Consider the following 24,510-nt stretch of genomic DNA (forward strand, 5'->3'; position numbering starts at 1 on the left):
CTATCTGCCCTGCCTGAGTGTTTTTGGATTGTTCTCTCACGTTCCCTCACTACCTTTCCTTTGACAACATCCTTAACGTTTTAGACTGCTTATTAAAATAGAAAAACACAAAGGTATGATTGTCGTACGCTCAAAAAATGTTGTGATGCACATCATTCAGCCTAATATGTTGACTTTTTGACTCTTTTTTTTGTTATAGCTTGAAAAATAAAGAGTAATTCTCTTTCAACTGGAAGACTTTTCTCCCGTTTGAATTTCGATTTGAAAAGTAGCTCCTTGGAACTTGCTGTCACACAGCTCACATCACGAAGTTTAAAGGCAAACATATTTTATGTATGTCTAGTCACCATATTTACCCTGTGCCACATTTGTTGCTCCGGAAATCAACCCTTTACCCTTCTTTTCTCCTGTCGTCTTTTGTTTTCTCTCCTCTGCGTGACGTGTTGCTTCTCTGTGTTTGCTGCTGTTTGGAATCCACATCTGCTTCGTTTCTGTTTGGATGCCTCACATTTCGACACTCCTCTCCTCCACTCCACTGACATTATGACTGGTGCTTTTATTCTTATTGTTGTGTCTTCTTACTTTTCTATCGGGACTCCTCCTGCTCTCCCTCTACATTGTACTCTTTCTTTCCCTTTCTATTTGTTTCATACTCCTCTCTCTCCCATCCTCTACTTTATTCTACATGTTCTGTCGTTGAATTCGTGGTACGTTCTTTTTATTTGCTTTATTCCACTTTTTGTGTAGGGCAGTAGTTCGGTCAGCGGAAGTCCTGTCCCCTCAACTTCGGGGACCAGTACGCCACGTCGAGGCCGTCGACAGTTGCCTCAGACCCCCGCGACACCCCGGCCCCATGTTACTTACTCCCCTGTGGTCCGTAAGGCCATGCCCACGCCACCTGCAGGGCCACAGGGCAGACCACCTGCCCCAGCCCCTCGACGCTTTTCTCCTGAGCCTCCCCAAGGCCAAGGCCCTCCCCACGGCCAAGGCCCTCCCCACACTGGCCTCCCACTCGCCCACCATGGCACTGCTCGCCAGGGTCATCATCCACCGCCTCGTTGGGGAGACACAGGTGGAGGAGGCGGCTCCATGGAAGGGGATGCCTGCTTCTACAACCAGGACTACCAGGACTATGAGCCCCACCATGAACCACCTGCCTATGAGCAGAACCCCATACAGGGGGGCAACCCTCATCCACACGGCATGGCCAACCACCCACTGCCGCCTCCTCCACAACCACAGTCACATAACCCCCATCCCCTCCCTCCACCCCAGCCACACCCCATAAACAATCCACACCCTCATCCGCCGCCCCACCCACAGCCCACTCGCACCTCACCTAGGACTGCACACCACGCGCCTCCTCCCACCACTGCTCTGACTGGGCCTGTGCAGGGCCAGGTGCAGCCTGCTGCCCAGCGTCGCCTACCCAATGGCTACCGCTCCTCCTCACCTTCCACACATCTCCATGGACCTCCACATACTGGGCCTCACAAGGTCCCCCCTCCAGCTGGGCATCCTAGGGGGCCCCGCAAGGGCCTGCATGAACCCTACAGCGAGACGGAGGACGACGACTGGTGCTAGCCTCTGGGGAAGGGGGAGGGGCGTAAGGAGGAGAAAGGACAGATAGATGGACTGAAAGATGGACATGAGAAGCTCTCAGCCAGAGCAATGACTGCCAAGGGAAACCACGACTTTTTCATTCTTGTCGATTCAAGTCAATTTTCCCTCTCCTCCAGTGCTTGGCATGTCCCAGTGATGGTGGGCTAGGTAAAGGGATGGGTGTCAGGATGAGGGGATGGAACAGGAATGCTGAGGCAGGATCTGGAGAAACTAATGGGTAAGAGGGGGATCACAAACCACCTCCATGTTCTGCTGGCGTTGTTGTTGCATTCATTCTCTTGATGCCAAATGAGATCAACCTCAAACTGCAAATTTTAAGGATGCAAGCAGGAGGGGTGATGGACACTAGTCTTTGTGTGTCTTAAATTATGCCTCTGGCAACGAGCTACAGCCACTTACAAGATGTCAAGAGTTGCGACTCGACAAAAGACACTTTACAGTCAGAGACAAGAACGACCACGTTTTCCTTTTTTTTGCTTCTCTAAGCTAACGCCAGTTAAGTTAGCCACGAAAAGAATCGAATCCAACCCTCCCAGCCACCAGTTGAATATTGATGAGTTTTATCATCTGTGTTTTTAAATAAGAACAAAACTGACAATTAGCCCTCCGCCTGTATGAGGTGAGAAGGCTAAGTGGGTGGGAGAGTTGGGGAGCGTTGCACGGGGTTGATAAGTCTCTCAGTCAAAATCTAGAGGACAGGATGGGGTTGTTTTTGGGGACGTTTACCCCTGTCCCTAGAGAACACCCTCCTCCCTGAAACAATTTAACCAACCTCAACCAATGACCTAAAAGAGAAGAAAAACAAAAATGTGGAGATGGGTTTCAGAAACGAAAAAACAAACAAACCAGTAACTGTTTTCTGCAGTATTTCTTCTATTCCTGCAGCTGCTTCTTCTTCTTCCTCCTTCTCTTCTACTTCTTCAAAACATCGAAGCTTGAATCTTCTGTTGCACCCCACACAGCTTCGTTTTTTAGACTTGCGGAGTTGTACACCCTGTGGAATCCTGCATGAATGATACAAAAAAAAAAATATTAATAGCAACAATGAGAATCTACTGTATGTGGGGGGAAGTTTTCCTCAGTCCTTCCTGTTGTGGTCTGTAGGGTTTCTCTTTTTGTTTCTTTGGTTTAAAAAAAAAAAAGCCTTTCTGTTTCTCTCTCTCTCTCTCTCTCTCTCTCTCTCTCTCTCTCCCTCTCGCTCTCATCTGTTTGACATTCCTCTCTCTGATTCCTCTCTCTGTACCTTCATCCACACTCAAATCAAGTGACAGAAGGATACGGGGAGATCGGAGAGCTGCTGTTTGTAAACTCGACAGAACAAAATGATTACTTTTTGCTTGCTTGTCTGTATGTTCTGTGCCAAATGCTTGCCACTGATTCAGCTGGAATTGCACATATTTTTGTGGAAGTAACTTTTTGTAACTAAGGTGATGAATCCTAAAATGATACACTGGGAAGCAGGGTAAAGTAGGGCGGTGAAAAAAAAAGTGGGTGTCCATGTTGGTGAGCAAGTTTGACCAATTAGTAACATCTCAAAAGTCTTCCAGGGTTTTGGGTTAAAATAGAAACACCAGAGAGAAAGAGACCAATAGAAAGGAGAGGAACTCGTCATTGTTGTTTTCTTTGTTCCTGATTGTCATAATGGATAAACAGATGATATAATAACTTAAAATGATCATGATGATCGTGATAATGAGGCAGATTCTCCATGTTTTATATATAAATATATATTGTTTTCTGTGCGTTTGTTTAATTTTAAGCTCAGCAAATCATTTTTCCAACCCACACTTGCATTGTGGGAGAATGGGTTTGCAGGAGGGCAAACATGCATCAATGATAAGCAGTCAATAGGCTAATGAATTTTAGAATATAGACAGTGGACGGAATTGAGATTGCTTCACTACTGGTTTACCCTCCTGCAGCTGCTCAAATAGAGTCCCTCCACTTGTGACCAATAGGTGGCAGTGTCAGACAAAACAGCGTCTCCCCCTTTACTTCACCTCAGAGTCAGAGCTGTTCCACACTCATCAGTTCATTCTCTCACTAATAACACCACCTCATCTGTGGTAACACACAGGTGACTGACACTTCAGAAGGGTTGGAAAAAAAAGATTTCTGGGCCTTGTCATGATCCTGGGGGGGGGGGATAAAAAAGAACTATGTTATGTGTGTTTCACTCCTATATATCTTTATTTCGATCTGCGTGTTTCTCTGTGTGCCTCAAACTAACACTTGTTGTCACTAACACACACCACTGTCAGCCCCATCATTATTTTAATTTATGTATTTGACCAATATTTTACCTGGAGGCCTATCACATGTTGACCAGAGAATGCACCGAAAAAAATTGAAAAGATAAAAAAACTGCCTATTAGTGTCTTTCCAACCTCAGTGGAATGTCACAGACGAGTATATTTTCACATCACTACACTTAAAATCAGAAAGCACACTAGGTATGTAGCTCCTGGTTGTGTGTGTGTGTGTGTGTGTGTGTGTGTGTAGATGTTTTATTCCTGTGCTTGCTTTGCTTTCTAATTCTTGTCTCCAGAAATCCATTTTAAATCTTATGATTTTTCAGTCAAATCACTGTAACAATTCTCGTGTGTGTGTGTGTGTGAGAGAGAGTGTGAGAGTTATGTCAAAAACCCCTGAATGAATCATGTAAAGCCCCAAACATTCACAATCCATCTTAGTGTCTATGCTGCAGTGAAATCCACTAACACGCTGATTAACCACACAAAGTCTTCAAAAAGCAATGTAAAGCCGCTACTGAATAAAAAACTGACAAAAAAAACATTTTTAAGTACAAAAGATAGAAGAAAAATGAAAAAAATATCTAGTTCCAGAAATGCATGTGCTATGTGCATGCCACACCGTGGATTAACAGTCATCTTCAGGACATAAAAGAAAAAGCAGATTAATGAATTCAGAGGAATAAAAAAAAAAAAAGATATATAAATAGATAGATGTTTTTAAAAAGCAACGTTTCCTTTTTTTCCTTCTATTTTTGAGAACAAAAAAGGTTAAAAACTACGAAAAAAAAAAATGTCTAAAGAATGAAAACACAAAAGAGACTTTGGTTAGAGTCAGAGTCTCGTTTTTTTCTTCTGTTACATGGGTTTGAGGCACAACACAACCATGTTCAGGACACCACAAAAAAAGGAACTGTTTTTAATGGAAAAAAATATATATATAAAGAAAAGAAAGTGCAGTTCAGAAAACGGTGTATTCTCCCTTCTACTTTTTGTGGGGGTCAGGGGGCGCAGGAGGAGGCCACATCTGATGATGTAATCATTATAACTGGCTGTGGAACCTTTGAGCTCTCACTCTCTCCCTCTTTTCTTTCTCTCTCTCTCTCTGACTCTCTCTCTATCTCTCACTCTTTATCTGTCGCACTCTCAACCTGTCTCACCGCTATTTCTACCAGTGCATTTTGTAATTCCAAACAGAACTCTTCCTAAAGAATAAAATCCAGAGAGAATGCACACCGTCTGGCCTCATTTTCTTGTCCTCATTTTTGCTCTACTCTGTTTTGTTTTTTACTGTGAGGGGTTTGTGTGGTTTGTGTGTGAGGCTCATACTTTGGCCTAAAGGTGAGTTAAATATGTTTTTTAAAGTTGTGCTTACATACATGGGCATTTTCACACCTGACAGTCCAGGACGTGGTCGAAACAGACTAGTAGGTTCATGTCTTACAGTTTGTTTGTTTTGGTCTCGTATTGTGATTTAAAGGTTCAGTGTATAGAATTAAGTGACATCTAGTGGTGAAGTTGCATGTTGCAGCTGAATATCCCTCACCTCCCCTTCCAAACATAAGAGAACCTGTGGTAGCTTTCAGTTGTCATAAAAACTCAAAAGGTGTTTAGTTTGTCCAGTCTGGGCTACTGTAAAAAAAACATGGCGGCCTCCATAGAGAGGACCTGCTCCCTGTAAATATAGTATTTAAATGTAAAGGGCCCATGCTAGGGCAAAGAAAACAACAATTCATACATTTTAGGTAACTACACACTAGTGAAAACATCACTAGGGTTATTTTATATTCAATTTCTGCCAATAGATCCCTTTCACCTAAATCTTACACACTGGACCTTTAAGGAAGAAAGTTGTGTACATGCACAAAGATGTAGACGCGCATCTGACACCAGCGTGTTGTCAATTCGGCAGGTAGTCCTTCTGTTTGAGTGGATGCACAAAGTTATTTTGGTTCAGGCTAAAGTCTGAAGGTCTGGAACAAACAATGTTGCTGTGAAAGCCTCCTCAGTAACGTGCACTGTACGATTTAACCACAGCTTCTTCCTTTAAAACACCGAAGCTGGAGACAGAGTTGATGAGTTGTGAGAAGTGAGACTGAACTAAACGGAAACCTTGAAGGTAATGAAACCAAAACAATGAGCTGTGTTATGCATAAAACACCCTGTTGACTGCCTTCAAGTTAACAAACCCAATCTGCCGATGAGGAAACGCTGTAGAATTGATCTCATGTATCACAATCCTTTAACCCCAGTTTCAGTTCCCTTTGTTCTTGCAGAAAAAACGCCAATATCCACCAGAAATTGTTTTTAATGCTTTTGTCTGCAGACGACATGCATGTGTCAGCATATTCATTCATAGGTGGTTTGCCTGTGTGAGAGCAAGGGGACGGGGTAAAGAAAGGCAAAGGCAGATGCACTTCCTTACACAAGATGGGTGAAAGTGTATGACGTGTGTATTTTCACAGGCATGTCCAGACGGTTCCGGCCTCTCCTCAAATCCCAGCTCCTGTGTGTACACAGACAGAGAGACTGCTCTGATTTCAGCCGGAAGAACGAGCGGCACAGTTGGGGCCTCGGGGGGGGGGCCTCACAGACACACACAGGCACTTCCCCCCACATTCCTCTCTCTCTGTTTTCCTGGGTTAGCCCCCTTCCCCCCAAACACACACAGCCACCTTGTCGCACACCCCCCACCATGCAACTCGTCTGTGTTGCTGTGTCTGCTATGCACCGCATTCGGAAAAACGTACAAAAAACATGAATGTAAAAGTAATGGAACCTATCGTCCATGTTTCTAAATATTGCAACGCTTGATCTTTGTTTGAAATAAGAATCTGTTCATTTAGAGGTGGGCTTTGTAAACAAAAAACCTCTACGTTATCTAACCTTGCAATGCAGAATGATACGTCACTTGAAATTGTATTAAACACGCTCAAAATTTAATCTTAAATCAAAATATAGTTGGTTACATATACATCTACCTGTGGTACTCCATAAGTAATAGATTGACATTTGCCTTAACCTGTGCTTGGTCTAAACCAATGAAGGTTGCCACCACTAAATAAAGGGCCCCAGCCAGGGGACCCCCAATTGTCCCCAGTGTTTCTGACAGCCCACTGGATTGTCCCTGCTTTTGTCCTGCAAATCACTGTGGGGGGAAGGAAACAAACTTCTTCACACCCAAACCAGCTTCCTGTGTCCCACACACACAAACCACTTCCCTGAATCAAATCCCCCCCACACACAAACACAACAACACTGTTTTTCCTCGATATCACACAGGAGTTACAAATAACACAGCACTCAGGTTTCACTGTTAAGTAGAAAAGGTTTAATAAATACTGAGGTAGTTGCAGTCATTGAATGGTTTTGTACACATTTGCCATCTTCAGTCAGCACGAAGGCCTCAACACAACACACTCGTACAACAACACATCTAGTAGAGTTTAAAGTGCCCGTACAGATGTTCGTGTAAAGTTCAGTATTGTCCATAAAGGCCGTTTTAGAGCCTGGTCCGGGTGAAGCAACGCTCCAGCTGAGCTCCTGCAGATCGCAGAGCCACTGAGGACGTCTCATCAGCCGCTCCCGGGATTCCTGGAGCATGTCCCGGCTTGTTCGGAGTCACGTCCGGGCCCGGGGGACTCTCCGGGATCCACCATCCCCCGCGGTGTTCATCCGTGTGACCCCCCCGGGGTCCTGGCCCGCTGTCGGGTGCGTTCAGGCTCCTGTGGGCCCTGTGGGAAAAGTTCACATCCCCCCTGTTTCAGTGTTTCAACACGCTGCTATGGCTCTGTGTATGGTCATGGGGGCCGGGTGCGCTCCCAGGCCGCTGCAGTTCACATAGTCCATGAGAACCGGGCTCATGAGCAGCTGTTGGGGGCAGCTCGCCTGCTCCAGTTTCGCTTTCTTACACGGGAGGAAGTCCGGCTCGACGGCCGCTTTGCCGCGTCTCTTCCTCGACGGTTGTGCCGGGACAGTGACGCTCCGGCACCGGTTCTCCTTGTCCTCCTTGCGGGAAACGACGACCTCCTCGCGGGGTAAAGTCCGGAGCGAAGCGGGACCCCGGAGCTCCCCACAAGGGGACTCCGTGTTCCCTTGAGCCGCCGCCGCCTCGGGCTGTTGTTGTTCGCATCCCGGCTCGACACCCTCCGCGGTCGCCTGGGCCTCGTGGTAGATGTCCCGGGCGGACTTCATGACCAGGGTGAGCAGGAGGCTCCGGTGCAGGCGGAGACCTCCTCTCTGGCTGCGGGAGCTGTACAGTTTCCCCAGAGCCACGACCATGATCCTCTTGGCCTCGGCGCTGACCTCCATGTTTTCCAAATACAACAACAAAAAAAACCGTTTCCGTTGTGTTTCACGTCGCTTCTCTCGTGATTCACACGCAGACACAACACCCAGCGGCCGCGGGACTCGTATTTATCACCTCGCTGACGTTGCCCGGGCGTCACGCGAAAGAGCCCCGCCCACGGGCCTGACCCCCCGGTGCGAGGTTTCAAACAGCCCCGCAACAACTGGTTAGACAACTGTGGCTATTTTTAAACTCGGTGTCCCGTGTCCACACATGATTACTGATCTGAACACACAGTGAAAACACAAAGAGACTGATGGCAGTGAATGACTCACACTCATAACCGGTGCTCATTTAAACATGAGGTGCAAACAGCAGGAAAACACACTCACACACACACACACACACACACACACAGGTTCGTGCAGCTGCCCTTATTAGGACTGTGCATTGACTTCCATTCATAGTGGGAAAAACCTTTTCCCCAACCTTCAAGGGATAGTTCACCGAAAAAATGTAAATGCACTCGATATCTACTCACCACTATGCCGATGGAGGGGGGGGGGGGGGGTGAAGTGTGTGAGTCCACAAAACCCTTTAGGAGATTCAGGGGTAAACACTGCTGCAGCCAAATCCCCCAAAAAACAGAAAATATAAGCCCCGACCTTCAAATCCGACTGGAAAAACAGCATCATTTACACCATGTTTTTACATGTTTTAAGCCTGAAACCACAAGGAAATAGAAAAAAAACCCACTTCCAAATTAAGAAAATAACTGCATCTATTTTGTAACAACACGTGTGCTGCAAAAAGTCACAACGTTTGTAAATACAGAAGCGCCACGAACTTGGCTTTAATTCAATTCTTTGTGGAGTTATTGAGTTCTGCTACTCGTCAGTGGTGGTGGAACCTTTTTGGGTCCCCTGGAAACATTTACGTTTGCAGCGTGTTTCTGTATTTGCACGTGTTGTGACCTTTTAGCGCGGATGTGTCATCAAATATATGAAGGCTCTTTCTTAATTTGCAGTGCATTGAGCTCTCTCTCGGCCACCGTACTTACCAGGCATTGGTCGCCATAAGGTCCACTGGTCCTGACAAGGGCCGTGTGTATGCTGGAAAAGGTCAAAGGAGAAATTGGAGATAGAAATATCAATGAAAGTAGTACATTTGTAAATATGCAATACAAAACACAAGCAAATATTAAAAAATATACACAATGTAAACAGGATATGTACATTGCGAACTGTAAACAGCATTAAACAGAATATATAGGATGTAGAAGGATTTCACTAAAGACGTTGAATTGTACATATTGAAAATGAGTATTGCACATTATACATGAAGTACAACCGGAGAGAGTTTACAGTGCAGTCAAAGGACGTGGTGCATGTGGTCGACTGGGCCGGTTGTGAAGGAACGGCCTGTGATACATCTCCTTCAGATACATTAGTTTTAACTTCTCACCGACACAGTTAGTGTCTCATTAGTGAACAACCTAAGGCCAGGTTAAATGAGCCCAGCCACATTCAAGGTTCGACATTTTCTCCTGCAGACGAAAACACAACAAAACTCCCCACACATTTGCTTTGCCACTGTGAAAAAACTCAGGTTGTGGTGGATCATGATCGTGGTGGCAGCCGATCGTGGATTATGATTACAACTAGATTACTTAGATGTACAATATGTCTGCTCACATATACTATCATTACTGGCAAAGCCTCTATCAGCACACTTGCCATTGCTGCTCCCTTTATCTCTGTCAGACATTTTATTTTGTATTAATACTTTGATACACCGCTCCATTTATGTTCGACACTCTTTTCTTATGAGGGTTGTAAATATTCAACACGCGGCATCTATTGCACCTCTATCTGTCCTGGGTGAGGGATCCCGGTCTCTCTCTGAGGTTTATGTTTTGTCCCTGTTAATGTTTTCTGTTTGTAGTTTTACTCTTGCTGAGGGTTTAGGGGATCAGAGGATGTCGCACCTTGTTAAGCCCTTTGAGAAAAACTGTGATTTGTGAATTTGGACTTTACGAATAAAAAAATAATTGATTGCTTTCAAAAAACAAGTAAATAAAGGTCATTTTTTTGGAATGTTAAAAGACGTGTTTCTGAATCATTTACAAATTTGAAGTTGACTGTCTGCAATGACCTTTTTGATGAACAGACGTTGAAGCAGATATTTCTGTCCATGTTTAGTCTCTCTCCCACGAGGAATGAAAAGCATTCCACTGCCCCAGCTATCTGGAACAGTCATTGATGGCTCTCCTCCAGTCTCACCCATCCCCCTCCCCAGTGTCTTACTTCCTTTAGCAGGAAAAACGAAAAGGGAGGAGGACGGGGGGTTAACAGACAGATGCCCATATTAAGCACATCCTGCTCCTGTGGTACACGCAGAGGAAAACCCATGACGTGAGTGGGAGCCCTTGTTTCCGGGAGCCATTTAAAGCAACAGCAGCCGAGCATTGCGTCAGGGCCTGCCACTTCCCTGAGAACCATATTTGGGCAATGGAATCCATTCCCCCAGTTTGTGTGGTGGTTAGAAACTGCACAGTGCTTTCACGAGTAGCTGGAACTAGTAGTTACAATGGGTGTGACATCATAACAACTATAAGGTGCTTCTCTCCAGCATCAGTTTGGAGGGGTGCTGCCCCTGCAGAGTTTAGAGAGTCTTTCCATTTCCTACGCTGTGCCTACTTCCAGAGGAATGTTTGTTGTGCAACTTATTGTTTCTGGTGCGGTGGCATTTTGACAAATTACGACCTACAGAGGGAAACAGGCCGACGTCTGCATTTTTTAAAAACATGATTCAACAGTGGGAACTTGTCTTTGTGGCCAGAATGCATCAAAATGAACAGGAATGTGACCTTCCCTCATTTCTAGACGAGTGGCTGCATCTTTTACGGACACATACAACTAATCTACTGAAATGCACGGTCACACTGGTCATGGGTTCAAAGCAGCACCTTGTTTGGAGGTGAATTTGGAGTTTGGTTCATTGTTGAGTGCTTCTTCAAAATCCCATCACTGACAAATAGTGCCCCCTGTGTTCATTCCATTGCATTGAAGCAAAACTGTGTTACATTATGTGCACGTTGGAGAGGACGGAACACAGAAGTCACCTGTAAAGCTGAGAGAAGCATTAGTCACCAGATTGTTTACTGGGCCTGCTTTATTTCAATCATTTAATTCATCCAGACTGATATCTAATGACTCTCCTGCATTTTACATCTGTCCGGTGATATGGCTTCTGTCAGTGGGGTCCACACCATTTTACCGATGGCATCAGCAAAGCTCTGTGATCTCTCATGCCCGTGCAAAACGTTATCACCTTTTTGAAATGCTAAGATTCTTGTGCCCCACATCTGGAGAATTATATAACTACCAAACTAGAGTGTAGTGCATTTTTCCCTCCAGATGTTTTTGAATCAGGATTTGATCGCCCACATTCGGACAGACAATGTCACGAAGGCAAGTCTTGTGGTGAGAGCGAGTTAACTGGTAAGAAGCTTGTTTTTCCCTGTTTCTAACTGAATTGAATTATTTAAGTATACTGTAAAATCAAATGTTTCTTATCATAATATTGTGCAGGCGGAGGAAGGCTGTCTTAGAGTCCATGACGAGTAAATGTGCACTCTCTCGCTCAAACACAAAATACACATGAGGCAAATCAGCTGATTCTTTAATAAATTTATATATTTTACATCCAAAGATATTAATAAAACATTTGTTGTAGTAGTTAGGACCCTAATGCCTAATGACGGCCATGATCCATGTGTCACGATCAACCAGATTAATAGTTAAACGATGATGACGAAGATGATTATGATGAAGACGATGGGCTCCTCCTTCAGAGTGGCTCTTGACCCCGCCCCTCTGTGTGACTTCACTGCAGTGGACCCGCCCTGTGATTATGTCATAGCTTGGCTTTTTGGCGGTCTCTGATGCCGTACAGAACGGCGTGAGCTTTGTCGAAGGCGTCACCGACAGCCGTCTGAACTCTGCTCTTCCACATCTGCAGCTGAGGACGGTTGTGCAGGACGTCCCTGCCACCCCCCATAGGCTGCAGAGACACAGGTTAACTCAGGTTAGCAACCGCAACTAACTTGACTCAGTCAGCTGATCAATGTCTCCATCAATCTGACCTGCATGAGCTCGCAAACGGCGAGCAGATCAGCCACGGAGATGTCGTCACCACAGAGGAAAGGCTGCCTGCGGAGGTACATGGACTCCAGTTTATCCAGCGTGTCATCGAGCTGAGACAGAGCACGATTCAAATGCACCTCATCCACCGGAGAGCCCGACTGCGCTGGGAGCAGAAACTGAGGCGGGTGGAGACAGAGACAGTGATGATCAGTGACTGGACACAAACATTTATTTCTCATAAGGGTTAGTTAATGACATCATAGGAATCATTGCCCATTTTTATTATTAAATATATTTATAAATATCGGCAGATATATGGGCATCAGAAATGTGTTGGTACCTCCAGAATGAAGACTTTAGCAGCATGTGGTCGTGTGTAGCTTTGATGCCAGGCTGTGTATTCGTCCACTCTGGCTCGTCTCTCTGGTTGTCGTGGATACCAGTGCTCTGGGACATCATACTTGTTGGCCAGGTACTTCAGGATGGCATCACTGCAACACACACACACACAGAAAACAGATCCATGTCGTCAGTTCAAACAAATATGTGTGTGTGTGTGTGTGTGTGTGTGTGTAAGTGTGTGTGTGTACCTCTCAGTGAGGACAAAGCCATTATCAACCATGACAGGAACCTTCTGCATGGGATTCAATTTAGTGAAGTCTTCAGTCCTATGCTCCCCTGTAAAGTTGAAAAAGCAGCTCAGACCAAACTCCATTCAGAAATCAAGTGGTGTTACAAAAACGCCACACAGACTAAAGAGCGTCATTTCCACTTTAACAGGACGTTGTTTAGCAATCAATCACATTTTATTTGTATAGCCCATATTCACAAATCACAATTTGTCTCATAGGGTTTTAACAAGGTGCGACATCTTCTGCCCTTAATCCTCAACGAGAGTAAAACTCCAAAAAAAACATTTAACAGGGGAAAACGAATATTGTCAAATTAAATGTTTCTAATTTTCATAATATTGTGCGAGTGCTTTCTCAGAGTCACTTACAAGTAAACAATAGTGAGCAGAGCAGCTGATACTGTAACACGTTTGTTTACCAGTGTTTTCACGTGACGAACTTTACAGATTTCCCCTTCTAACATGTTTTAAACACTCAGTTGCGTTTCGCCCGTTTTGTTGTTGCACATTTTAAACTTGAATCGTGCAGGAGGTTTGTTTTGTTCCCCTGCGACAGGAGTGGGGCAAAGTTCTCGGGGGCAAAGGTCACGACGAAGGAGAAAGTGTCCCGAGCGGAAAAGCAGCGACCGTGAAATCGACCTCAGCACCGACCGGTCAGTCGGTCGGTTCCCTCGGTAACAGCTGGTTGTGGTACTGGTTCGTGTTGGACCCACCTTTCCTCAGAGCCACCGTCTGGACTCTGTGCGGGATTCGGACGCAGTTGAGGAAGATGTGCAGCGCCCGGCAGGGCTGCGACAGCAGGTCCAGATACACCTTCACCGACCCGCCCGCCGCCGCCATGTTGCCCGAGAGGAGTTTCACCTTTCAGCGACTGGAAATGATCAATAATCACGAGACGCGTCACTTTTATTATCCATAAACTGCAGCTCTTCTTCTTCTCCTGCGTCTGCACGACGTGAGCGGCTCCCGGGCGCCATCTGCTGCCCGCTCCACACACTGCAGCTACTCCAGTTCAGGTGTAATATAAATAAAATACATAAATAACTCTGTGGGAATACATGCGAAAATAGATACATCACCATATATGACAAATATAATTCAAATTAATTAGTATATATATGTATTCTAATGAAAACCACACAATACTTTTAAATATCAAAGGTTTCCATGAAGAAATATATTGAAGAAAAATACAGAATTTCCTGATATGATGTCCAGATTCATATGGTCAAATTTTCTCTCCAAACTTGCGTGATAATAATACAAAATTTCAAAAACTTTAACATTCAGTGTGCAAAAAAGTCCCTCACAGCTGCAAAATTACAATGACACGGCTTCAAAAGATAATGCAATTACTATTATTAAAATTAATAGAAATAAAATATTAATACAATAACTATTTCAGTAAATGCACCGTGGCCCTACACTTTGAGCGCCTTTCTGAAAAGGTCTACCGCCACCTAGTGGCACACCAGTGGAAACAGTACGAGCTTTCGTTATTTACAGTAAATTCTACTGTCGGTGTGTTGGGGTTTGCTGCCATGAAAAAAATATGACATGTATTCAAATACAAGATAGTAAAATCCCACCATGAACAAGAGGGGGGTGAAATATCTGTGTCACCTCTTAAGGATTTAAATGTTTTTATTTTGAGCAAGTTATGAGTGCCATAATGAAAAGAAATAAAACTTTACCTTTAATTTTCTCAAAAATTCTACAGTAAAATCTTCTGAAACTTGACATTCATACAGTGAGGGGTCACCACGATAGTGAGGTGAAATATCTGTGTCACCTCTCAAGGAAGTTTCAAAATTAATATTGAATTTGAGTAAATTATGAGTGCCATAGATTATCTAACATCTAACTTAAATTGGGCGTGTGTTCCATGTAAATATTTTTGCCCCCCACCCCCAAAAGAGTCCCTGGTGGTCATGCAGAAATTCTTCACTAACGTACCTGAACCTTTGAGGTGGGGCCTGCACACACACGAGATCAGTAGAGGACTCTGGTGTCACGGTATTCTGAGGTTTCCTGTTTTTATTTTGAAGTTCTGATCTCCCTCATGTGTTTCTGTGTAGCTTACTTCCTGCCTTTGTCTGGTTTTACCTGTTAGTCCTGAGTTCAGTTTGCCTGTTTACTTTCTGTCAGTTTCAGCTGTCAGCAACTGCTCTCCACAAGCGTGACAGGCCATGGTTACACATACCTGCATGCAGGTGAATGTTGTTGGCCCTTCCAGGTAGTGCAAGGTTAATCAAATCATGCACTTTATAAAATGATATTGTGATAATGTAGGGAGCACAAGAGAAAAGATTAATTCCTTTTTCAATGTGTATTTCAGATGAAGCTGCGCTGGCACACACAGAGACTGCTGTCGTGATCTCTTTTAGTGTTGTGAGTATTTGGTAGTGTTGTGAGTATTTAGTAGTGTTGTGAGTATTTGGTTTTGTTGTGAGTATTTAGTAGTGTTGTGAGTATTTGGTTTTGTTGTGAGTATTTGCAGATTGTCTTCTGTTGGCTGCTGGTGTGTCAAATTAATGAAGATTCCCCATTTGCATGTGTTCTCTTAAATTGCATTGTGTTGATCGCCCAGGCCCACCGTAGTTTTGTTTTTCCGTAGGTTAGTATGATTGGATTAATGGAGAGAGATTTGTATTGAGTGGGTGATTCATTAATGTACTGTTTTGTCAAGATCCATGAATTATTCCCTGGGAAAATGCTGAAAATGTTTAAAAAACGTTAAAGAAAGTGGGGGAAAAAAGTCCTGCATGAACCCGCTGATCCAGATGTGTATCAAAATTGAATGGATTCTTCTCTGATCCACACTGCATCCTTCCACCAGGTTTTGTGGAAATCTGCTCAGTTATTTTCTGTAATCCTGCTTCCAAACAAACATACAAACCAACCAACCAACAAGCAGGACAGGAGTGAAGACATAACCTCCAGAGAAAACCTGAAGGAGCGTCAAGTGTTATTTCCACGAATAGGAGGGTCATGACAAAAAGCACATGAATAAAAAGCTGTTTAGTTACACAGTAGTCTGTGGTTTGCTGTCTTTAAAAAGTGGTTATATGTTTTGCCCTGCCCAAATATTTTCTTCTGCCATCTGATTTTGACATGCATGCAATTCCGGTCGGACCACATGTGCATAGTAAATAATCTTCTCAGCCAAAAACCATTACACTGACGATCAACTGCATGTTCAGTATGTGCAGAGTTTGCGAGTTCAAAAACACAGTTATGAGTATCCACCTCATCAAGACACTCTCAAGGTCCCTGAACTGCACTCAGGGAACCACACAAACAGCTCCCTCCATTATTGACTCCAACAGAGCGGTCCCTCGCTTCCTTCTGCCAGCACCTGTCAGAGTAAGAATGCATGGAGGATGGCATTTCATTTAAAATTAAAACACCTTCCAGTTCTGGTTTGAAACAGGTTTCTTGCACGCCACTGTCAGGCACCTCCCAAATTCCATGAGACGGAAGGTATTCTTGCAGATCCGAGAAGGGCTCATTGCTCCATTTAAGATGCAGATGTGTCGCCTGCGGTGTGGCCTCCTCCCGGCCCTGATGATTCTGAGCAGTGTCCTGGCTTCTGTGGGTGGATGTGATTTTGCTCAGTCAGTTTGTGGGGCCCATACCCCTGGGGATGTTATTTTAGGTATATTGTTGCCATGTCACCAGAAAGTGAATGCGATTCACGAACGGATAAGACCGGAAACCTTCCACTGCTCAGAGTGAGTATGAGACCTGTTGTATTCACTATATGCACCAAGAAGGTTGTTTTGCTACAATAGTTCCAATTAACATTTTTGACATATAGGTCAGTGAATAGTCAAGTGTAGTCACTGTTTTGGAGACATGTTGCTGTTGGAAGTATTAAATATCATTTTAGTCACATTTCAGAAATCTCAGATACAGGTATTGGGCTTCTGCATAAATTGTATTCTTTAAAAAAAAAAGAAGTAGAAAGTACACTGCAATTGACGAGAGGGAAATGTGTTTTGTAACTTTGTGGATTTGAATTTCCCGTCAAACACATGCCATCACTTTTAAAATGTCAGTTTTTTTCTATGAGGTAATTTCTTGACAAAGTTTGCCTCCCAAATTTATACTTTTCTAGCTAATTTAGTCAGTCTGTTATTGACGTTGAAATTTACCACAGAACTCAATGTTTGTTCGGTTTTCCCCACTTTCTATTGTCAGCTTCGACCCTCAATCGTTTGTTAGATCCTTGGCTACAATTCATGAAATTGAGAAGATAAACGCAGCTGGTTTCCTCCCAGGAGTTCGTCTTGGATATTTGATGTGTGACACGTGCTCATATGCGAGCAAGGCACTGCAGAATGTCGTGCACATGCTTGCAGTCAACGGCTCTCTAACTGCAGCATGCAACTACACTGACTTCAGGCCTGGAATCAAGATTATTTTAGGGGCCCAATACTCTGAGGAGTCCATTGCTGTGGCCAGACTGCTAAATGTGTACATGGTCCCTCTTGTAAGTCACACATGCTATTCTACTAATTAATTTTACTTCATTGAATCTATGTTCTCATTTATGACCACTGACTTTATGAAGGTGTCTCATGCCCTGGTTATTAGATTTAACTGTCACGTAGCAGTTAGAGTTTTCATTTGTTTAGGAAATACTTCAGTACTGTTATGTTATGCTGTTTAAGTGACAACACACATGTCCGAGTCAGCTTTTCTGCACCTTTTCCAAAACCTTCCCCGTCAGCCCCATTGTAAAATGTCCAAGTTAGCCCATGTGAGTTTACTGCAGGAAAATGTTATTCACAGACGTTTCTAACACGCGACAGTGTGTGTTTGTGTGTTTGTTTGTATGTTTTTTGGTCTAATCTAGTCTTATTATATTTTACCAGCTGAGCAGCACATCATCTTCACCAGAGCTGAGTGACAAGCTCCGCTACCCTGGTTTTATTCGTACCATTCCCAGTGATATTCATCAGACCAAAGCACTGGCCAAACTTATGAGTCACTATCACTGGAACTGGGTCGGTGTTGTGTATGGAGACGATGATTACGGCAAGGCAGCTTTTGATAGCTTCCTCAGGGATGCTGGTGCAAATAATGTGTGCTTGGCCTACCAGGAGGTGGTGCCACATTACCTCGATCATGAGAACAATGAGCAACGCATCCAGCAGGTGGCTCAGCAGATCCGTTCCTCCAAAGCCCAGGTGGTTCTACTCATCCTCAAGGCGGAGCTGGTGGAGTTGCTCTTTAAGGAAATGATCAGGACCAGCACAACAAGGACCTGGATTGCCAGTGATATATGGTCCCGGAGTAGTGCCCTAGCCCAGATGGATGGTATTAACAGGGTTGGAGACATCTTGGGCTTCGCCTTTGTTGCAGGCAAGAGTGAATCATTTGATAATTATCTGAGGAATCTTTCAGCAACCCCAGGAGGATACAACCACTTCATTGAAGAATACAAGAACCTGAGATTCAACTGCCTCTCTGAATGTTTCTCAAGCGAACCTCCGTCCTATTGTCCCTCACCTGATCTGCTGAAAATTAAATCTGGCAATGCATGTGATCTCAAGGATCCCCAAGAGCAAAACGATGACTATCTTGTGACAGCTCTGGACACAAGTGAAACATTCCTCCATAGAGTTGCAGTGTGGGCCACGGCAAATGCTCTCAAAAAGCTTCTGAAGTGCAACAACTCCTCATGCTCAGGAGATATTAACTTTGCACCATGGGAGGTGAGGATTATTATCACCTTCACGTGAGAGCAGACTCCACTTTCAAAATGTTGCTTCCTTGTATTTTAGGAAGGACATTGTTATTGTTATATTTTCTTAGAATTCTTATGAACAATAGTTGCACATCACCTGTTTCAGTGATCATTGATTCAGCTCTGGGAATTTTAATTGAAATTCTGCTTTCCAGCTTCTCAGGGAACTGAAGGAGGTTGAGTTCACGTACGACAACCTGAATGTTCACTTTGACAAAAATGGTGATTCTATCAATGGATATGACCTCGTCTTATGGGAACGGTCTGGGCAACAAAGAAGATTTCGAAAAATTGGGACATACCAGGTCCTTAATGAAGAAATAGAATTTGATGGTGAAGATTTCACTTGGTATTCGACTGGCAATATCACGGTATGACAACACCTTACTCACCTTACAGTTCATGGCCTTGGTGAACTCACTTCCTATGTTTCCTTAAGCAAGGCAGTACCTAAGTCAGGAGAAAAGTTCAGACAGTCACCACAGTCATTTAGAGCCTTCCCGTGTGGTCATTCAAAACGTGGCCGTAAATTTGGTTGGAAAATGTTCTGTAGATCAGTGGTTCTCAACTGGTCTGGCTTCGGCACCCACCATCACCCCTTAATGACAAGCCGCTGCCCAAATCGAGGAACATTTTCAACTTCTCAAATGTATTTAATAAAAAGATGGTGCAGTTTGAACCTGAGCTAGTACAGAATATCACAGTATGCCAACACAAAAAAGAAAATTCATGATAAACCATAATGACCAGCAGGTGGCGCTGCTAGAGAGGGAAATATTCCCTTTTACACTATAATTTTACAATTATATAATTGCTCCAGGGTTGAAACCACTGATGACCTTCCTGTGACCATGAAGTAATACAATAGCTGAGGGGTGACAGAATCATTATATTTTGCCTTCATAAAGGGTTTATTTACTTTTACAGTTCTACTAAAGTTTGACATGTTTGTCAAATTTCAATTGAGGATGCCCGTTGTTCTCGTTTTGCTCTTGCAGGCTCCTCGGTCTCGATGCTCTGAGAGCTGCACAGGTGGTTCGGAAAAGAAGATCTTAAATGTAACCTGCTGTTACAACTGCACCCAATGTGGGGAGGGGATGTACTCGGAAGATCCGGGTATGCCCGATTTGCATTTGTTATTTTTAAGTTTCAAAATGTTAAGCAGCTTGAGATACTGATGGCCATACAGGTAGCATGTTGCTGTATCTGAATAGTTCTGTCCATTTAAAACCTGTTTTCAGAGAAAATGAATGTAAATGAAACCTTGAATATGTATATCATGATCTTCAACAGATCCTAATAACTGCAAAACGTGTCCCAGTGGAACTTGGTCTCTCAAGGGTTGGGACCACTGCGAGCCAAGATCGGAGTCCTACCTGGGATGGAGCGAGCCTCATCCCATCGTCGTGATCGCAGCGTCAGCCCTCGGCATTTTGCTTTTGCTTGTTACCTTGATTATCTTTTTGGTGTACAGAGATTCCCCAGCTATAAAAAAAGCTGAGTTGAAATTGTCCTGTGTAATGAAGGTTGGTATGGCAGCGAGCTTTGTAAGTGTGCTATGCTTCTTGGGCAAGCCTAGTGTACACCTCTGCCGGGCCCGCCAAGTCGTGTATGCCATGGGCTTTACCTTGTGTGTGTCCTGCATCCTAGTCAAGGCCTATCGTACCTTCCTGGCCTTCGTTCCCCTTGACCATATAACCAGCAAGCCACTACACAGACTTTACAGGCCATCTTGGATTGTCAGTGTGTTAACTAGTGTCCAGGGGATCATCTGTCTTCTCTGGATGATCTTTGATTCTCCCGACATTGATGACACACTTCCATCCCAGCAAAGCATGGAGAAGATATTCCAGTGTACTGAAGGTGAGACATACATAGGTTTTGGTATTATGTTGGGCTACATGGGTCTACTGGTATTGGTTTGCTTCCTCTTGGCCTTCAAAGGCAGGAAGGTTCCTCAGGAGAACAGTGAAACGGGCTACATCATTTTCAGCATGCTAATGTACTTGTTTGTATGGGTGTGTTTTATCCCAGTCTATATTACCAGAAACGAAGAGGGCACTATTGTGCAGGCGTCAGCCATTCTAGTATCCAGCTACGGAATTATCTTCTGCCATTTTCTCCCCAAGTGCTATGAAGCATTAAGGGGGTCAAACTCTGGCCCCCAACCAATCAGGCTTAGAAATAACACGACAAGGGGAAGTAGGAGTTCATCGTTTTAAATATTGTATAAAATTTTGTAGCGTCATTTGTACTGGAGATCAATGTAAATTTCAAATGGGCTTTGTACTGAAACCTGTTGTACATTTGTATTGTTTTAAAAGTACTATTAAACATTGCCGATAAAACAAAATAGCTTTTCCTACTTTTGAATTGTTTACATAATTTGTGCACACTTTTCATTCATTATAATCCACACTAAATACCTTAAAAGATAATGGATAACTTAGTCATTAATACTTCACAGTAGTATAATTATGTGCATTCTCATCACACATTCTATATGGACAGATTATAAAAAGGGCACTTTCCAGTGTGCTTGAACATTTATTTGGGTCTCTGACCTACACATCAACCCAAATACCCCAGCAGCTTGTTATTTTTAGAGTCTGCTTGTTTCTGAAAACTGAATCAGTGAGGGTTTCAAATGTTGAGCCGCAAAGGACACCTGGCGTTTAAAGGGTTTCCAAACTAAGAGTTTTGTTGAGTCAAACCACCATGAATTAAATGTGCCTGTTCTTGATGCTATTGGTCGAACATTTCTTAAAGTGGTGGAGAAGTTACTAACGACAATTGATTTGAATGTTAATTCCTTCATAACAAGTTTTCACTTTGCGTAAATACACAGACATAAAAATAAATCAGTTTGATGTACTTTTTTTAAGATCATACAAAATAAGACATACTTTGCTCTCTTTCATGACATAGGTACGATTTCAAGTAACCAAATCATGGTATCTGTACTGTACACTAATATAGATGAATATGAAAGCAAAACCATAGGCAAATTAAGTCCGAAACAACTGTGTGAGATGATAAGTTCATGAAGCATGAAGATCATTGAACGTGTGGCAGCCTCCAGGTGTGAAATCACTGATGTGTGCAAGATTCACGGATGATTACTCACATTAGAACGGCTCATTTCACAATGCAGTTTTCCATATAATGCAAATACTGTATATTTGAAAAAATGTACTTCCTAATCAAAAATGAACCTCAATAAATATTTGAATCAATTGTTTAATAGAAAATTGGAATTCAAAAGTTTTTTTCAAAGCAAATTTCATTCTTTTGATTGATTTAACTCTGGTTTATTTAGTCAGTAATTTAAAACTAAAACTATTTACATCAGAGTACTTCCATGAGCATAATCCAGGTGCAGGTTAAAGAGTTAACATGGATCAAAAATAAAAAAAATAAAACACCCGGCAAACAGCTGAACAGTATAAAAACACACAAAGAAGTCTGACAGAAATTGTTACAAATCTTTTATTAAGATATTCATTATTTAATCCATTTTTGACATTTTATCTATGATTTGTATTTATTTTACAGTCAGTTAATGTGCAATTACCTTTGATAATGTTGGGTCACAGTTACAGGGCTTTCACAAAGTTATTGGCACTTGGAACACAGAATAGGATGAGCAGTACAGGAGGTCAACTGGAGCTACAGGGTTACAGAGGGCAAGGCGCAGGGGCAGAGACATGGGCAGACCGGTTACTGCACAGGTTGTGAAGAAGCGCTGTTTCTAGGTAAATATATACCTCATGCTGTGAGTGCACAACAAACAATCTGACCTCTATGTGTGCGTCTATATATAATATACAATATTTATCTATACATGTATATAATCATATTTATATATGTACTGTTTAGTGACAAAAAGTTCCCCATGCCGTGCCACACCTTATCCATTCAAGTGTGTAGGTCTACATGTTTTGTGAAGTGTAAACACAAACGCTGAAAAGGTACAGAAATTACATTTTGCTTCGAACGCACACAAAGTAAAACACAACCACACTGGCACACCTACTGCGGTGAAGAGCTGTGCGAGTAGGTTGTGAGTGATGGACTCTTACTGAGTCAAAAGAAATGGAATTGGCCCTGAAAGCTTACAGTAGGTAAAACCCCTGACATGTACCGTAACCATAGTTATTTCTACCTCGCTGATTCAACTGATCTCAACATAGTGTCTAAACCAGTGTTGTGAAGCTTTGCTTGTGAGGCACAACAGCAGGATTTTCTGACTTTATCAACGGTGCAGTGTGGATATCTCTGTATTTGGACTGGGCCACTGTTTAGTGAGAGCAGACTCATATGGCTTCCTTGTACTTAATTAGTTCACTGGTGAGATTTCAGCTTTAGTCAGAACAGAGTTGACGGTTACAGTCAGAAGCTCATTTAAGCCCTTATTGCTTCTTGCTTTAAAAAACTTTTTATTTTCATCTTTTTTTCTATCGCACTCTCATTTCTATGGGTGTCAATGGTCATCATATTTCACTGATACACTTCTGGGACACACACAATCACACAAAATCCTGTAATCATGGCAATTTAAACAATAAATTGGCTTTTTTCCAACCTCCTCCTCATCATTTAGCAGGAACATGAACAGATTTGATAGACGTTGAGATATCATGAGATATTCAGAAGTTAACTTTGTCATAGAATTATGTGAGTAGGCTCCCAAATCTCCCTACATTGAATTCAGAGGCCCGTGTGGGGCCCTTCCTTGTCAACCTGCCATTACAAAGGATTCATTTTTAAAAAGTGTGTTGAGGTTTTTAGCTTTGTGAAAATCTTCAGTGTAACATCATGCGATTTCCCAGCAAACTATTTAATGGATTTTGGATTTTAATACAAGGGACTAACTGTAACAGTGCTGTCATAATTAAAACTGTGTTGAACTGTAGACTTTGGGTACTGTTACAAAAATAACACCTGAAATCCACTAAGCAAATCAAACGTACATGTATAACAATTCAGATTTAACTACGTGAAACCACTGCTTTGCCTCTCTCAGACACACATGAATAAACTTGTGGAAGTGAACCATGACACCAGCTGCACGAGGGACAGGAAGCGCAACAGTCTTCGAAGATACTGAGGAGGTAAGTGGGGGAGGGGGGGTGCTCATTTGGCATCTACAGTCAAATGCAAATGTGAGGTTTTATTGTCATTATACTTTATTATACTTATAAGGTACTGCATTTTTGTTCTATTCATATATATCTCCCCGTCAAAGCACCGAAGCAAACTCTTATAACTTTAAACAATAATGAAAATAGGTTGCGCTGTATCTAACATGCTTAAAGTGATTTATTCTAATAAGATGGACTCAACTGCCTTGAGTAAGAAGCAAATATTCCTTCCCAGTTTTTACACTGTACCAGTCTTCAGAAAAATATAACCTTTTTTTTATTTTTTAGAAATGCCTTTCCAGAGGGAGAAAGTAATCAGTCATCGGTGTGAGCATTTCAGGATGAGAGCACATTCCTGACTCAGACGTATATATATCCACCTGCAACAGGAATAATGTTGCCCCCGTACTGATCTCCATTCTACTCGTCAACATGCATTCAACACTAACGTTCACATAAAAAATAGGTCAGCTTTTTGTCGCGTCGCAATCAGACACATCAAGCAACAGAGAGGAGGAACACTTGGGATTCAACTCAACAGTCTTCTTGATTATTTACAGTAGGACTTTGTGCCACAAAAAAAAGAAAAAAAGAAACACAGGTAGACATGGAAAAAATGACAAATTCCACCTAAAGGGATTCAATTGCTACACAACATTTCTCCAAAAG

General features: G+C 43.0%; 4 protein-coding genes across 14 annotated transcripts in view; 2 read left to right on the forward strand and 2 right to left on the reverse strand.

The window, feature by feature from the left end:
• Positions 1–5,108, forward strand: part of cacna1aa (calcium channel, voltage-dependent, P/Q type, alpha 1A subunit, a) — an 83,794-nt gene extending 78,686 nt beyond the window's left edge. For 10 of the 11 annotated variants that reach the window (XM_034593716.1, XM_034593717.1, XM_034593718.1 and 7 more), the window contains one exon: positions 748–5,108. In XM_034593716.1, coding sequence (XP_034449607.1) covers positions 748–1,584 — 837 coding nt within the window. In that variant the 3' untranslated portion in view covers positions 1,585–5,108. The remainder of the gene's footprint in view (positions 1–747) is intronic. The other variant, XM_034593722.1, reaches the window with a different exon arrangement.
• A 2,075-nt stretch (positions 5,109–7,183) lies between these two features.
• ier2a (immediate early response 2a) lies at positions 7,184–8,272 on the reverse strand. The gene has a single exon (XM_034593734.1). The coding sequence runs from the start codon at positions 8,184–8,186 to the stop codon at positions 7,647–7,649; it is 540 nt and encodes a 179-aa protein (XP_034449625.1). The 5' UTR covers positions 8,187–8,272; the 3' UTR covers positions 7,184–7,646.
• Positions 8,273–11,831: 3,559 nt separating this feature from the next.
• gstt2 (glutathione S-transferase theta 2) lies at positions 11,832–13,923 on the reverse strand. Its single transcript, XM_034593733.1, has 5 exons — positions 13,656–13,923; positions 12,902–12,989; positions 12,652–12,802; positions 12,311–12,487; positions 11,832–12,228 (listed from the first exon to the last, which is right to left on the reverse strand). Exons 1-5 carry the CDS (start codon positions 13,780–13,782, stop codon positions 12,082–12,084), a joined length of 690 nt encoding a protein of 229 aa, XP_034449624.1. The 5' UTR covers positions 13,783–13,923; the 3' UTR covers positions 11,832–12,081.
• Positions 13,924–16,509: 2,586 nt separating this feature from the next.
• LOC117766094 (G-protein coupled receptor family C group 6 member A) lies at positions 16,510–20,919 on the forward strand. The gene is made up of 6 exons (XM_034592803.1): positions 16,510–16,676; positions 17,146–17,437; positions 17,823–18,665; positions 18,853–19,068; positions 19,696–19,813; positions 19,991–20,919. Exons 1-6 carry the CDS (start codon positions 16,510–16,512, stop codon positions 20,917–20,919), a joined length of 2,565 nt encoding a protein of 854 aa, XP_034448694.1.
• The last annotated feature ends 3,591 nt before the right edge of the window (positions 20,920–24,510 follow it).

Source organism: Hippoglossus hippoglossus, chromosome 8 (genome assembly GCF_009819705.1).
Source record: "Hippoglossus hippoglossus isolate fHipHip1 chromosome 8, fHipHip1.pri, whole genome shotgun sequence".
NCBI lineage: Eukaryota > Metazoa > Chordata > Actinopteri > Pleuronectiformes > Pleuronectidae > Hippoglossus > Hippoglossus hippoglossus.